At 41.8% G+C, this 16799-nt stretch overlaps 2 protein-coding genes across 8 annotated transcripts; both read left to right on the forward strand.

The window, feature by feature from the left end:
- Nucleotides 1-766: 766 nt before the first annotated feature.
- uts2r3 (urotensin-2 receptor 3) lies at nt 767-2803 on the forward strand. The gene has a single exon (XM_078251846.1). It carries the CDS (start codon nt 792-794, stop codon nt 1929-1931), a length of 1140 nt encoding a protein of 379 aa, XP_078107972.1. The 5' UTR covers nt 767-791; the 3' UTR covers nt 1932-2803.
- A 6782-nt stretch (nt 2804-9585) lies between these two features.
- Nucleotides 9586-16576, forward strand: khdc4 (KH domain containing 4, pre-mRNA splicing factor). Of its 7 annotated transcripts, none has more exons than XR_013502121.1 (14): nt 9586-9726; nt 10114-10291; nt 10412-10540; nt 10654-10733; nt 10835-10887; nt 10975-11153; nt 11294-11505; nt 11652-11712; nt 13455-13515; nt 13639-13895; nt 13975-14118; nt 14586-14667; nt 14774-14859; nt 15753-15766. XR_013502121.1 is itself a non-coding variant. In XM_078252807.1 (14 exons), the coding sequence occupies exons 1-14, from the start codon at nt 9698-9700 to the stop codon at nt 15983-15985; spliced, it is 1812 nt and encodes a 603-aa protein (XP_078108933.1). In that variant the 5' UTR covers nt 9586-9697; the 3' UTR covers nt 15986-16576. The 7 variants fall into 7 exon arrangements, 5 of the variants coding, with proteins under 5 accessions (XP_078108933.1, XP_078108934.1, XP_078108935.1 ...); XR_013502122.1 differs by having other exon boundaries at nt 14777-14859; XM_078252807.1 differs by having other exon boundaries at nt 14558-14667; nt 15753-16576.
- The last annotated feature ends 223 nt before the right edge of the window (nt 16577-16799 follow it).

Here is a 16799-nt window from a genome sequence, read left to right on the forward strand (position 1 = left end):
ATTGCCGCCCTCTTTTTCTGGGGCAGCAAACTGTAACTGTCTGAAATGTTATTTTATCCTTTAAAATACTATAAAATAATAAAGTCAAACAGCTGTCAACCCGCCTCATTGCGCTATCCACTGACTCGGCATATTTTCATGCACCGGTGCACGGAGCACGGAGCACGGTGCAACAGAATTTGTTTGCACGAAAAAACTAAGTCAAAAAAAAACTAAGTCAAGTTAGCTCTTTAATGTTTCTTTTGTGTCCCAATTAGCCTACTTGTTGTCCAACTGCTGACCTTAAGAAGGAACAGGCTTTGGAGGTTTTTAGATTTACAGCTCAGTTGGAGCCCTCCCACTCTGAAAATCCAATTATTTTACTAAAACCATGACAGCCTCGCCTGGCTCCCTCTGAAACTATAAAACTGTAAAGGCTGTGCCAACCAGAGCAGGTTTCTGCTAAAACATACACCATCCTGGTTTTGCTGACATTTTCATTTCTACTACATGTTTATATGACTTTATTTACTTTATCTGGTGTCATGATTCACATATACTGTACATAAATCACTTTGCAGCACCCTCAGAGATCCAAATCAGTTTTAAAATTAAATTAAATCTGCAGAAACCAGAGAGCAGTATTGATGAAAACTAACAAAATATATTTTTGTTCTCTTCTTCACCTGTTTCTTCCAACCCACCTCCCTCCTCTCCATCTCTTCATCCTTCACTTTGCATCTGAAACAGACCATCTACCATTCACTAGCTGCCTTCCTTGTAACTTTCTAAACTTTTTATAATCTCACATTATGGACCTATCTGGCTCTTTGCCTCCACCTTCCCCATACACCTTCCCTATTATCCCCAATTTCTCTGTGCCCTCCTCCTCTCCCTCCGTCTCTCCATCACCCAGCCTGGCATCCACAGCTCTCTTCTGCTCCCTCCTCTCCCTCCTCTCCTTGTTGGGCATCACAGGAAACCTGTACACTATAGGCCTCCTTCTGAGGCGCAGGACAAGTAGAAGAAGACGTGGAGCAGGAACGGCCTGCTGCCTGATGAGAGTACCTGTACCATCCTGCCTCGCCAACTCCTCCTCCCCTTCCTCCCCTTCCTCCTCTTCCTCCCCCTCCTCCTCTCTTCATCTCCAGGTGCTGAGCCTTGCTCTTGCTGATCTGCTCTACCTTTTCACCGCTCCCTTCATCGTATACGACAGCCTGGCGTCAGGCTGGGCCTTTGGTGAGCCGGGCTGCCGTCTCCTCCTGAGCCTTGACCTCCTCACCATGCACGCTTCCATCTTTACTCTCACCGCCATGAGTCTGGACCGCTACCGGGCTGTGGCCCATCCCCTGCACACCTCCTCCTCCAACTCCTCCAGCCTGCTGCGTGTAGGCCTGGCCTGGGGACTGGCTGTGGCTCTTAGCCTGCCCATGATGATCACGCTGCACCTGGAGGATGGGGAGAACCAGGAGGGTCAGCTGTGTGTGCCGGCATGGGACGAACAGAGCTCCAAGGCCTATCTGAGCGTGCTCTTCTGCACCAGCATTCTTGGTCCCGGGCTAGCCATTGGAGCACTTTATGCTACTCTAGGCCGGCTTTACTGGGTGTCTCAGACCAGGCCAGCCTGGGCCAGTGGGGGTAGCACTGCTTGTCCCCCCCGTGCACCCAAACCCAAAGTCCTGCTCCTCATCCTCGGTATTGTTCTGGCCTTCTGGGCCTGCTTCCTCCCTTTCTGGATCTGGCAGCTGCTGCCTCTCTATCAGCCCGACATGCTGCGGACAGTACCAGTAGGGACGCAGGTGACAGTGAATCGTATCCTCACAGGGCTGACGTATGGGAACTCCTGTGTAAATCCATTCTTCTACACACTATTGACTGGAAAACGAAAACGCAAGCGGCAGACGATGACATCAGCAAATCAGCTCTGCCGTAAGAGCAGTCCAATGCAGTAGTGTGTGTGTCTCTGACAGTAAAGACAATAATGTGTGTGTACATACATGTGTGACAAGGTACTGTATATGAATGCTTTATGAGTTCCATAATAGGCACCAAAGACGACTGATTTATCCTTAGACTACAAACTAAGGAAACAGAACGATACTAAGCAAATGATAGCACTTTGTATAAATGCTTTGAGAAAGAACTTCCTGTTGGGAGACAATCAAAAAGACAATCTCAGTAAGATGTGTCACCTAATAAATGCTTTATCTGATAACATTTTACAAACTTTGATGGTCATATGAAATAATGTGTCTTTAATTGATGTAGTTACCAAGTTAATTATTTGGTTTTAAATGTTTTGATATTATATTTGTGCCTATGGTAAAGTAATACAATGGCATTTCTTTTTTAAAGATTATTTTTTTGGGGGCTTTTTTCCCTTTATTTCAGAGTGACAGTGAACAGACAGGAAAGGTGGGAGAGAGATGGGGGATGACACACAGTAAAGGGCCGTAGGTCAGATTCGAACCCAGGCCGCTGCAAAGGCCTCCGCCTACATGGGGCACACGCTCTTACTGGGTGAGCTAGAGGTCGCCCCAGACAATGGTATTTCTTACAAAAGTGGTTACTGCAGTAATTACTTGTGCAGAGTAATTTACCCAAAAACAGATTTAATAACAGAGATGTATGATTTATTTAGTCAACAGAAAGCCTGTATTGTATACAGTAATATTAGGAGAGAAGAGTTTATGCTGTATGTTGCGCATGCACAAGCATTTCCAGTAAAGCCCAGATGCACTTCTGCTTGTTTTCAGAGAACTATCAAAGAAAATGTTTGTTTTTGAACAACTGGCTGTAACCGGTCAGAACCTCTTGGGACATTTTTCTGAGACATTGTTTGTTGACAAAATGAATTATGTTTGAGCGGGTCAACAGTCTTTTGTTTGCTTCCCCTGAACACTGAAAAAACTAAAACTGACTTTTTTTTATAATCATGACCTGCATGTTGGGTTTGAAATTGTAGTTATTATTTTTGAATCATGCAATTTGTTGCATGGCCTAAACTTGTGTTGATTGTAACTGATGTTTATAATAATGCATAATATATAGCTTTGAATAAAGACTATGCTTTCTGTAGTTCACTGTGTGATTGGATCTTTAACTGAGAGAACAGGAGGAGAAAGTGACCTCTTTTGGCTTTGCAAAAAGAACACCTAACCCGAATGCAACTTAAGATCACACATTATAGTGTTCTCAAACTAACAGATGTGAAAAAAGAAGAAAAACCATAGAAACAGCATGTCAGTCTGTGTCTGCATGTCAGTGACTCTGTAAGGTCTTCCCCGTTCTTGTGTATACTGTACACTTGCTGGCTGGTGTTTCTGTGTCTCCCTGTAGCAACGGCCTGTCTTGGTCTGTCTGACTCAAAGGCTGCACTGTGCTGTATCGCAAACCCTGCTGCTCTTTGACACAGATGAGCAAATATTGTTGTTTAACAGAAATGAGTAAGGACGGGGATGGGATGATGGGATTAAAGGGGGCTGGGTGGTATCTATATTGCATGGTGCTATGGTCAGAAACATGGTGTTCTTTTAAGGGGAGGGTGTTGGTGTCCTCAAGCCTAGGGGTTTAAGATACTAGCCATGTAATTGTAAGATTCCAGGTTCAAGTCTGGCAGGGGACTATTATTGCATGTGGTCTCCCATTTCTCTCCCCTTGTTTGTCCCGTTTGCTACTTGTTTGCTCTATACCGCATACTTCTAATTAAGATATAAAAAGGCCTGAAAAAAGGAACAGCAGGTTTAGAATAAAATAGGTAACCAGTAGAAAGTTAACCAAAATACAAACACAAGCCTCAAGATAAAATGTCAGGACAGATTTGAGTGTGTTGTAAACTAATTAATCACATCTTGCAGATATATATATATATATATATATTTTTTTTTTTGTGTGTGTATGTGTATATGGGACCTGTCTTGAATGAGGACCAGCAATGTGCAAGGTGGGCGGGTAAATGGGGCGGGGTGGGAGAGGTGGGGGGATGGTAGGGTGGGTTGGGGGAAGGGAAGTGGGTTGGTAGGGGCGGGTCTGTATAATCAATAATAAGTATTGAGGGAAGCATAGTATGTAAAAGTAGAGATGAAATTCATTCAAAAAAAATTTTTTTTCAATTGTTGTTGTTTCACCCTTATTTGATGTACTTCCTGGTACCTAATCATGATGACCCACAGAAATTAATTTAAATTATTATTATTATACAGCTCCTTATAAATAAATAAACTAATGAATAAAAAAAAAACATGAGCTCGAATTGGCCAAATTGATGCATTAAACAATTTCTGAGGAGTTTTTTTTTCTTCCTGTGTGTAAATTTAAAATGCATTTCAACTGCACAGTAGAAAACAGACAACCTCATACAAAATACATCAAATACTTTAAGTCTATATAAAAGAATTGTACAATGTATTCATTCCCATTAAGGCAAAAACAGCAATACAGTCCTCTAAGGGAAGAGATTCTGAATAATATTCCATAGCAGGATAACAAGTGGCAGTGATCCATAACATTTTTAATTTCATCAATGGGTAATGGTGTTTTTCAACCCAAATCACACAGAAGGACCATTGAGTTCTATTAACTGTGGTTAGTTTTAACTTGACATGCAATAACTTGAGTACATAATCCTCACATGATGGATTATTTATGTGATTTCATGTTAAATGCAAAGTAAAATTTAATTATGTGAGGAAAGCAAACTTAAAGAGTGGGTTTATTTATTTGCACATAACGTGCATACATGTAGAAACATTACCTGAGAAGGTAGAGAAGAAAACCCGAGAGCTGCAGGAGAAGCTGCATTGGTAATACCAACAGGTTGAGGGGACACATACCAAAAGCATTTGTCAAGGCAGCTTGTGCTTTTCTCTGCACTGTGATGCCATTATTTCTGGAGTCCATGCTGCCTACCATGTGTTTCCATTTACCTGTCCTGGCTACCTCTGAGCATAACGTTCCCACTGCAGTTATTATCCGGAGCCCTGTGCAGTCACACAACAGGGGGTGTTTCTGTTGTGAGGTTAATGCAATATCCATCCACCTATCACAGACAACTGAGGCCCTCTCAGCACATTTGTCCATTTAAATGGAATTTCTTGCAGACAAAGAGCCAGCTCCGTATACGTTTGAAATCATGAGCACTCATATGAGACTTGGTGGTTTTTGGACCCCTGGGTCATACCAAAATGACAGAAGATAGAGGGTGTAGCTTGTGTAAAGATGAAACCTCTCCAAAAAAGACATTTAGCGGCAGTGTGGATATTAAAGCACAGAGAGCTTGTTCAATTTTCTGAGTTGGCATAGTGAACAGGTTTTGGGTGTCTGCGTGTTCTAAAATTCAATATATCAGATGATTAAGTCCTCCCTCAGGTCTGCGGGGATGACTGAGTGTTTGATAAACTTCAAATACGTGATGTTTGGTCAACCCAACCAAATGGATGGAAAATATTGTCTCAGTTGGCAGGCTGGTCGATCTATAAACTTTGTGTTGTTTGTGTTGGTAGTTGCCAGCACCGGCCGACTTGCTCCAATCATAACTTTTGTCCTTGTGTGCAACAGAAGCTTTTTTTTTTTTATTTCATTCTGAGATTGCAGGCTGGGTCCTTCTGCTCTCTAGGGAAAACACAACGACAAATATTTTCTTTTGGGAGCGTCGCTCTGTTCTACCTGAGGCTTTCATAAATCCAGCATATGTCCGTTTCCTGGAATCGCCAAGCATCTTTCCATTCCAGCAGCCCTTACCCCGCCTCTCAGCCTCTCCTACTGACCAGTGTTTGAGGCTGCTGCAGGTGCCCCTCCCCTGGGCAGCCCGCTCAGGAAAGCACCCCGCTGTGTAGACGAGACGAGCCCACAGCCCAGGCCAAATTCCCGCTGTGAGGTGTATAAGAGGCTCCCATTCTCTCCAGACATACACAAAAAAGATTCCCTTCGCACTCCTCCTCCGCCTGCCCTCCTCTAAAATTCAATCTTCCCATCTGTTTTCCCTCTCTCAATCACTTTTCGTCCCATCCACACTTTCTGCCTTGCCTACAGTCTCATTCCTTTGCATGGCCTCACCTTATATGACATTAATGTTTGCAAGTTTCAAGTCAAGTTTTTGCATTACGAATAACAAAGAACTCTTCAGCGGTACTAGAATGTCCTAGAATAACTTGATAGATTTAACAGACATTCAACATCTGTCACATCAGCTTGTTATCAAACACACACAAATTTAAGTTTTACGATACCCGCACATGTACTCTACACAGCATTAAAAAAATGGTTTGTAATTGCAGGTTTGACAGCAAACACTGAAACCTGGAAGCTCACAGTGTTTCTTTGTTCAACCCATGGCAACCTCACCATGAGGCGCCCTCCTCCCCATCACGTCCCCTGACTTCACACCTTTGTGTCAGCCGCCAGGATCAGGCGAGACCCAGGCTTGCGTGCCTTGAAGGCCGGAGGTTACATCAACCAACATACACATTACGGTTCACACTTGGGCTCTTACTAGGAAAGACAGTAAATATGGCACGTCTGCCCCTCTCGCTCCTTCTCCCTGTGTTTCAACGTTTCTCTGTGCTCCCCTGCCTCCTCCTCCTCGTTGCCCGTAAACAGTCGTCCCTGTCGACTCAGGCGTCAAAGCTCCCCTGACCTCTGACCTTCTGACAACTAACTCATCTGAACGTCATGGTTTGTTCATGCAGGGAGGTCAATGGAAATTATGCATTTCCATGACACTGTTCAATATTAAAAACAAAAGCATGTGTAGATGTGCTATTATGTATAAGAGCTGAAACGATTAGCTGATCGGCAGAAATTAAACTGTGACTATTTCTATAACAATCTTTCAAGCAAAAGTACCAAATATTACCTCGTTCCAACTCTTTAAATGTGACGATTTGCATCTTTTGTTAATCTTGCGTGACCAGAAATTACATATTTTGGAGTTCTGGACTGTTGGTCAGTGACAGTGAACAAATAACCTTGGACAGTAGGAAATGCTAATGGCAATTTTTCACTACTTTCTGACTACTTTCAGAATCAAGAACATAATTTGCAGAATAATCAATAATGAAAATAACTGTTAGTTATTATGTATTTGAATACTAATAGACTAGTGGCATGGCTTCCCAAAGGACTACCTGCTTCTTGCTATGCCAAATGTGCATTTCAAACAAAGGAATGGCAGCTATGAGCGATTTCATTCAGTATTATCAAAATAAAAAGTTAAGTTCTAGGCCCTATGTATTAACTGATTTGATCCAACAGATTATAAAAACATCACTAACACTTCCTTATCTGAGAGTGAAGGTGGAAGCGTGGACAGTATGGTGTTTAGAATTAGAGCGCCACCTGCAGGTAAAATATAAGAACAAAACTTCAAATCTATTGAATACCTATAGCCTGGTGTTAAATTATTTATTTATTTCTCCATTGGCATTAATGTGGACTTTGTCTGAACTTTCACAGTTATTCTTTCACAGTTTCCTCTGCCTTTACTCAACTCTGTGTAGACTTGGTTGTTCTACACCAATCATTCATAATGTACTGTATGTACAAAGTAAGTCCTTTAGGTCACTATTGTTGTGGTACAAATATACTGTAATACTATGTACTTGAAGATTTTATTAGCAAATGCTAGTAACAGCTATAAATTGGCTGCACGTGTACACAACATGTGTACACAACATTCCCCTGTCTTTGCACTGGCTGAACTTCCAGCTCGGGTGGCTCAGTAACTGACCCATCCCAGTAACAGAGTCCCCAGAGGGGAGGACTCCCGTCCTGAGGGCTCAACACTTGAACAAGCTCTGTTCACCCAGTAAAGAGCAAATATCCTGAAAATAAATAATTGTTTATGGCCAAGCATTTCACTGCACAAAGTAGAGATATGTTGAGTATGTGAGAAATAAAATCTTAAAAGGAATTTAAATACAAACCAAGTATAAACTACTTTAGCTATCAAAGCTGCATGCTGCTATATGTACATAACAGTGATCGACATGTATGATGTAAAGTCCTACTCAGCTGCTGTACTGTAACTTTATCAGTATACTATATATATATATATACATATATATATATGTATATATATACACATATACATACATATATACACATATATACATATACATATATATACATATATATATATATATATATATATATATATATATATACTGATCATAAAATCTACTTTTAATAAAAATAAATGTAACTCATTAAAATGTCCTGTGTGTAAAAGGTACTGAGCAGCTTTCTGGAGAAAGAAAATCATGGTTGAATGACTTTAAAATGCGAGAAAGAGAAAGTTCAAACTAGATGAACTCTTTGACTTGAGAAGAAAACCAAAGAATACTGCATCCTACTTCAGTAAAAACATAATTACAAAGCTTAAAAAATAGTATTTCACAAATGGCAGCTTAATTTCTGTACAAGGGCTGAACATAATCCATTACTTTGACTCTTGAATTAAAAGGCAAAGTAAAAACATCTTCAGTCCTAATAGATGAGCATGAACAAAGCCCTGTGTTGTGATTGAAAACTAATACAGAGCCTTTTAAAACAAGCAATTTCCTCTTACGTACACCTGACGGACCTTGATCCTAATCAAAGGTTTTGTAGGCTGTTGTCAACACCCCACAACACAGGACAAAATAAATTCATCTAGGGCTAGTGGTTGTACAATCTATTGATCCATGTCACCCCCACACAGCGTTCTCACCTTCCACAGTAACTTGCACCTCCTGGCCATGTCTCTGAGGTCCTGGGTGGTCAGTAACTGAACACCTGTACCTGAGTACAGAGTGACTCGGAGTAACCCAGAACATCAGAACAGCCTGATGCTGTGGTCTGTCTCTGCACAAGATGTTGGATGTTGGCTTACGGCCTTTAGGGCCTGGCTGTCAACCACAAAGAATGCTGTAAGCCTACTGCTCAGACAACTTTCAACAATTTTGAGAGGTTAAGAGGTTTGTAATCTATTTGCAAAAGAAGTGACCATGCTTCCAACAGGTCAAAAGACAATTAACTCCACATTCAAATGATATGAACAGGTCATGAAATATATTAGCCCTTTTAGAATTTGTCATTGTGCCCATAAAATTGTTGTTTTTCTTTAGTCTATGTTGGACTTTATAGTGTTGTAACTATGTAGCTAAAATACATATTCCCATCAGTCAACTTGCGAGCTAAAGAGCGACACAAACCGCAAAGCCCCATCTGTCAAAAATGTCAGGAGTCACAGCACAAATCAAACAACATCCTGACACGTGTTTTAAAAGTTATACGAGACATTATTAATTCGTGCATTTTACAAGACATTTTTTAAAAGTACTTAGTTGCTCACACTTACCTTGATAAAATGGACCATCATGAAGCATGTCCTGCAGCTCAAGGCTTTTTCCTCTACTGGAAACTTTGATGCCTCCTCTGGAAAAACTCGCCAAGGGTGGCAGGGAAGTGATGAAAGGTGGGACAGGTGAGGCAGCCGCACCACATCTGAACCCTTTTGATGCCCATGACAAATATGTGCTGGTATCTGGCGCCCCCTTGTGGTATTACTGCAAACCAAGTTTACTGCCAGCAAACAACATTAACCGGAGGCGGAAACACTCAGTGCGGTACATAGCAGTGGCTAAGTAACCAGCACAGTCTACTGTGCAGAAGAAGTCAAGGGAGGGTTATCACATTCATTTTAACACTGAGAGGAAAATTTCCATTTGACAAGATATTGATGTCATATTGTGGAACCCAAAACGGCGGGTGAGTGTGTGAAAACAGGCTGTTTTTTAAAAAATATTTTATTGTCGTATTTGACTTGCCGTCTAGATGCTTTCTGTTAGCCGGCTAGCTAGCTAACTTAAGTTAGCCAGTTTATGTAATCATGGCGGATTGTTGTCGAGCAGCTCCGCACTAGTTTATGCTAGTTATCCTGTAGTTACATGTTATATGAGATATTTGAGCTATTTTAAGAATGCATGCGGTTTGAAGTGTACCTGACTGTATACATAAATGATCACAATAAGGCAAAATCATAGGAGGAAAAAGAAGTAAGACAATACAATCCAGTCTCACTTCTTGGTCGTCTTGGCTCAGCAGTCAACGGCAGATGTGTTATGTGTCATCTGTTATGTTTTTCTATCCTCCCAGCCGCCGCAGCAAATGGGACCAGCCCGGCCCTGGCTCTGGTGGGATGGGGGAGGCAGAAGCTGCACCCACCGGGGCTCTGGATGCTGCAGCTGCGGTGGCTGCCAAGATCAATGCTATGTTGGTAGCTAAGGGCAAACTCAAACCCTCGCAGATAGGCATCCCGGGACCACCTGATAAGGTAATATGGAGCATAATTTATGCATAAAATATGCCTGGTTAGTCTATAATACTGTTGAGTGACCGTGTTCCTATTAACTTGTGACACATCATTTATCTCTTGACTCCACTCCTCTCTCAGTCTGTATGTATTGGGAAGCCGCCAGTGCCAACAAAGGCCAAAGATGACTTGGTCGTAGCTGAGGTTGAGATCAATGATGTCCCAATTACCTGTCGTAATCTGCTAACACGCGGACAAACACAGGATGAGGTCAGTAACAATATTATCAATATCAATATAATCATATCGCACATAGTTAAGTCCATCACTAGCTTTGTGGACTACTTATTGACATGCACTCTACCTCACTTGTTTTTCTGCAGATCAGTAAAGTTAGCGGCGCTGCAGTTTCAACCAGAGGCCGTTACATGACAGCAGAAGAGAAGGGCAAAGCGCTACCAGGGTGACTTCTCTCTCCTCCTCATTTTTAGATACTGATCATAAAAACTAGTCGACTTGCTGCTTTAATTATTTTAACACAACCCTTCTGCTCTTTCCACATAGGGATCGACCTCTGTATCTGCATGTCCAAGGACAGACTAGAGAGCTCGTCGACAGTCAGTATTTTTTCAGACTTTTTTCATGAATGTGTGTCTTCATATATCATGTGATTAAACTGATGGTTTCGTTCCCTTGTTCTCCAGGGGCAGTTAATAGAATCAAGGAGATCATCACCAATGGTGTGGTGAAGGCTGCAACTGCCTCATCATCTTCTTCACCCTTCTCCCCTAGTGGGGCTTCAGTCACAGTTTACCAGCAGCACAACCCGCCTCCTCCCTCACTGCCCCCCATGACCCACCACAAACCACACTTTCAGTCTGGGGTAAGACTGATGAATGATATTACCATTAAAGCTTAGTATACACTCTAAAAGCGTTGCTGACGGAGAAGACAATATTTGTAATTACCTACAGTAATGCATATAGTTGTATTTATGCCCTTTTGTTATTCCTCCTTTCTCAGATGCATTATGTTCAAGATAAAATCTTTGTGGGCCTGGAGCACGCTATCCTCGGGTTTGTGGTCAAAGAGCGGGTTGAGGGCCCTGGCTGTTCGTACCTGCAGCACATTCAGGCTGAGACTGGGGCCAAAGTCTTCCTCAGAGGAAAAGGATCAGGCTGTTTAGAGCCTGCCTCTGGACGAGAGGCCTTTGAACCCATGTACATCTACATTAGGTGGGTGTTGTCCTATTAATAAAAGATTAAGAACCTCTGCTTCTAAGAGATGATTCTTGCTTGTGTAATAATATGAAGTAGTTTTTTTTTTTTTTTCGTAGCATTGTGGGCTCAGTAGAACTAAATGCAGTCTGTTCTCTCTCCAGTCATCCTAAACCAGACGGACTCGCGGCAGCAAAAACCTTGTGTGAGAACCTGCTTCAGACGGTGAGTAATTTCCTGTTACTGTGAAATGTTAAACCACAATACTTTGTCCAGGTCTGTGCTTTTCCATTCCAACTACAATTGACATGCATTACAAGCTCATACAACTCCAAATGCATGCTTTGTTGGCGTATACTGACAATTGTTAACTGAGCTGGATCACAGACCACCACCAGACAGATTTGGCACAAGTCTAGCTGTCGAAAACACCCACACAGATCAAAGCAAATGTCCCAGGGATGTACATTAACTTTGGAACAATATATTCTTGACTAATCAAATTCTTAGCCATTATTAATCTATAATTTATTAATCAATAATATCCCTTGTGGCCACTACTAGAATTTCCAAATTGTGTAACTCTCGCTAACAAAATCAGTGACTACGTTTACATGCACATAATATTCAGTTTTTTGCCCTAATTCCGAAAAAGACAATATTCTGACTAAGCTGTTTACATGGCTAATGAAAGCGAGTGTTCCACTAATATTCCCGTTTACATGTAGCCGTGCCAAACAGGATTTTTTCAAAGTTTACCAGCGCCTGTGTGCGCATATCCAAAAACCTGTTGATATTCAAGTCTTTGATAATGTTTAAAAGTAGCTGTGTTTCTCCTTCTTATCGGTTCTCCAGCCTGGCAAATTGTTGGCTGGTTGGTTTGTGTACAGAAACCATAGCAATGCACAGAGCTGACCGTAAGCCTGCGGTGAAAAGATAAACTTTTTATTTTATTTATTTCTTTATGCAGACATACAGAACAGAGACATACAAACTGAACAAGAACAAAACCCCTCACCCACCCCCCACCCTCTGCGGTCTCGAGGAAAATAAAACAAATAAACAAACAGAAATCACACCTTGCCTAGTCAAAACAATGCCTTTTTTGACTTTTTTTTTTTCATGCAGACATATAGAACAAAGAAATACAAACTGACCAAGATAAAGGTAGAAAGATGTCTTGGGGACCCCAAAACTAGCGCTCAGGTCAAAACTCCACATACCTTTCTCTTTGAATAGCTGGTCTAAAGTATAAATACCTCTGTCACTCCACTGCTAACAATGCCTCTAAAACCCGAATAATACCGGAATATCCCACGTCTTAATCAGAAAATGTTATATTCAGAAAAAGGCCTTATTCTGAATATCCAACCGGAATATGCTGTTTACATGACCTGTATCAAATTCGGAATATTGTCATATTCGGAATAATAGTGGAATATTGGTGTGCATGTACTGAATGTTACCAACCAACTCTGACAAACAAAGCTAAAAGTCGGTGTCAAAAAACAAGCACTTCCTTGTGGCATGAATGACAGCAATGTTTTGAGCTTTTACAGATGTTACATTTTAGTATTTTCTTCAGACAGCTTCCTGCAGAAAGTAAAAAAAAGAAAGAAAAGAAGTTCAAAGAGTAATTTGCTTCTACCAGGAGGTATTAAATAAGTTGGAGATATGTATAAAATAAAAGTGACATAGGCCGGGCGAAAACCCAAGTCAGTCGGGCTTTTAACAGATGGAGACAATTACGGGATTATACAGTATATACTGTGTTTTTATTTATTTATATAGAGAGAGAGAGTTCTAATTATTATACAGTAGGTTTATGCAACGTTGTTTTCCATAAGTGACATGTTACATTTTAGTTTTTGCTGTTGTCTTAACATGTTTACCTATAATAGTACATTTTCATATTTTAGTTCCTTGAACTACTAACATCCTGACGAACAATATTTGTCTTTGTCTAGGTTCATGCAGAGTATTCTCGTTTCCTCAATCAAATGAGCTCAATGATGCCGACACAACAAGGTACAATATAGCCGATGGCTTTTTGTGGTTTAGATTTATCACTTGATTTGGCAATGCAATCAATTGTAGAAGTCATTGGAAGAGTCTGACTTGATCTGTTTGTCACCCATTCCCCCCCTCCAGGCTTTACACAGCCTCCAGTAGTGAATGGGATGCCTCCGCAGCCTCCTTACTACCCCCCTGCTGGATACCAGCCAGGCTATGCCATGCCTGTACCACCACCTCAGCCACAACCTGTCTCTCTACCTTACACTATCCCACCTCCTATACATCCCGCTGCACCTGCAGGTGTGCCTCCTCAGTACTCCCTCCCCCCTGCCCTTGCCCCCGCTCACTCCCTCGCTCCAGCTCCTGCCGCTGCTTCAGGCACTATGCCACAGGTAGGACCGAGCCATCAAAACCATGTGTGCAAAGCATGCAAAGCAATAATACTTACTATATGTCTTTCCATCCCTGCAGACTCTTCCTCCTGTACCTTTTCCTCCATCAGCTGCAGCGCCACCCAAACCTCCACCTCCCGCCGCTCCAGTCAACCCACCACAGAAAAGACGTTTCACAGAGGAGATCCCAGACGAGAGGAACAGCGGCCTACTCGGATACCAGGTGATAATCAGCTCTTCCACCTTTACAACCCCTCATCATTCTACTGTTTTTTTATTTTTCTCTAACTTTTGGACCCCGTTTTTGTGTGTGTGTCTGTCTTTAGCTGCTCTATTACTTCACACTACCATTTCATCCTTTCTAAATATGTTTTACGTACATTGTTGAGATGGCATTGTTTGCTGTTTCCTGTTGTTGTTCACTTACAGTTTCTACTGGTAATAAGGCTTTTCAGAAAAAGGTATTATTAATACTGATAAGCTTTAAGTATCTTTCATAGTGGCTGGGGAAATGTCAGAGTAATCAGACTTGTGGTAAGCTATTCACAATGTTTTTTTTTTTCTTTGGTGTTGATATAGTTATTAGGCATAGTAGCTAGTGTCAGGACAGGGTTTAGTAGAGGATGTGTGCTAATTGCGCCTGTGTGTTTTTCTGCTCATAGCATGGACCCATTCATATGACTAATTTAGGTGCAGGCTTCCCAGTGGGCAGCCCAGAGACTACAGGACCCCCACCACAGAGTTCCTCTGGCCCACCGAGTGAGAGGGACAGGTACACAGTTTTGTTACATTTATTTACATTTTATTAATGAAATATTAATAGTGTGCAAGGCCAGTAGGCATAGTTAACTCACACCATTTCTCTCTGTGTTCTCCAGTAGGCAGCTAATGCCTCCACCTCTGCTGCCTGTGAATGGAGTGAGACCCAAGATGGAGGAAAAAAGGGCACCGCAAGGCCCCGTGGGTAAGGGTATTATCCTGTGGACTCACAAATCCCTGCCCAAATCCAAATCCACAGTCCCCCTGACTGTGGACTGTGCCCTTTATAAGCTCAGCCTGGATCTATTCACATCTTTAATGTAGAGCTGCAAAGAGTAAAATGTAACTCCTCTCCCGGGCCACTAGACTGTGTCTAAATGTCAGTGGTCTCACTTGAGATTAGAGAGGTATAGCTGTTGCATAAATCCCAAGAGTTTCCAAAAAAAAGGTTGTATTTCTTTGGATTTCAATAATGACGCTTTTGTGGCAGATTAGATAAATACTCAAACTGGGCCTTATGCTTTTTATGATTCTTGCAGGATTCTGCTGCTGTGACTAGAAATCTCCAGATAGTGAGGCGGAGCTATGACCCTACATCTTTTGTGCATTGTTTGTTTAAGAAGTCTGATAAATCGAGTCGACGTGACCGTCCCATTCTGATGACATCATCAGTCTGGGGTTGTTTGTAGTTTGTTTGCTTTCCTCACTAACGAGAATCTCTCCTGTTTTTGTGTTTTTCTCTTTTTCTCTGTGTTTTTCTTCTCTTCCATGTATCTCTGGGGTGATGCCGGATTCTGATTGGGGGTGGGGCAACACTCGTCCTGTGACGCTGTCCTACTACTCGATTGGACGGCTCCCCACCAACCAATGGCTGCTTTCGAATGGCTGCCCCCTCCTCCACTCTGCTGACAAACTATGATTTAAATCTATTAACTACTTGTTTCTCCCCAAATGTGTTTGGAATAATTAACTTGAACCTGTCCTATGTGAAACATGTTGCTGCTGTTTTTTGTGTATTTTTTCCTCCCCAAATGTGCCACCTCTTTCTTTCTTTCTTTCTTTCTTTCTTTCTTCTGCGTGCTTCCCTTCTTCTTTCAGAGCCCTCAGTGAAGAGAATGAAAACTGGTCTGGTGGCGTACACCGGCGACTCCTCTGATGAAGAGGAAGACCACTCAACCTCCAAAGCCTCAGGGCCAGGTAACCCTGGGGCAGTTCCCCCCCACTCCACCTCCTCAGGCTGGACACAGGGCTACCGCTGCCCTCCTCCACCTCCCCCTCGTGCTAAGACACAGCCACAGCAGCAGTCTATGCCCTTCTGGATGGCACCCTAAAACAGGAAAAATCTAAACTCCCTCAGTGCTTTGTGCCGAGTCTTACAGGATGTTGACCCAAACTGAGCCTGTCTTTTTCCACCACGCATCACCCGTTCATCACATGGATGACTCCGCTACACGATGGTTGCAGCACTATTTTAGTACATGGGTCCAAATGGACACATTAATGTTTTGGGAAACTACTAAACTTTTGGTGCACACATTATAGTTTGAAGATAAACATTTGCAGGACTGATACTCAAACTATTTTGTGGATGTATAGATGGTCAGATGAGCGATATTCTGTCTCCAGTTTTATTTGGAATGGTTTGAAAACATGCCAGGTGAAGTGTTTATTGAATTGTTTATTGTCTTTGTAAAAACAATAACACAAGGCCATGATGTTGCATATCACTGACCACTTTTCATTTTATCCCTAGTACAGATTTTTGTTACCTCCTTTTCTTTCCTTTTCCCCTGTCCAGATCAGTGACACCATCCTTTCCTATAATGGTCTTTTTGTACAGATCATATTGGACTAATATGTAGTAAAGCTATGGAATTTATTTCATGCTTTTATGAAATAAATAAACTTAATTTATTGCCGTGTTCGAGCTTGTGATTCTTAGTAACGTGTACTTTCCTTAAAGTCTGTTCTGCCACACTTCATCACAAACCTCACATTTGCCAATTAGCTGTCAACAGTTCTGCCTGCCAAAATAAAAATGGATTAAATGACCAACTTTCTGCAGAATTTATATTCATCCTCACATGAAAAACATCTTGCCTGTAAAGGTTTTGCGATGATAGCTTTTAAACTTAAGGAAAAAAT

The sequence above is a fragment of the Sander vitreus genome, chromosome 6 (genome assembly GCF_031162955.1).
Source record: "Sander vitreus isolate 19-12246 chromosome 6, sanVit1, whole genome shotgun sequence".
NCBI classification, from domain to species: Eukaryota; Metazoa; Chordata; class Actinopteri; order Perciformes; family Percidae; genus Sander; species Sander vitreus.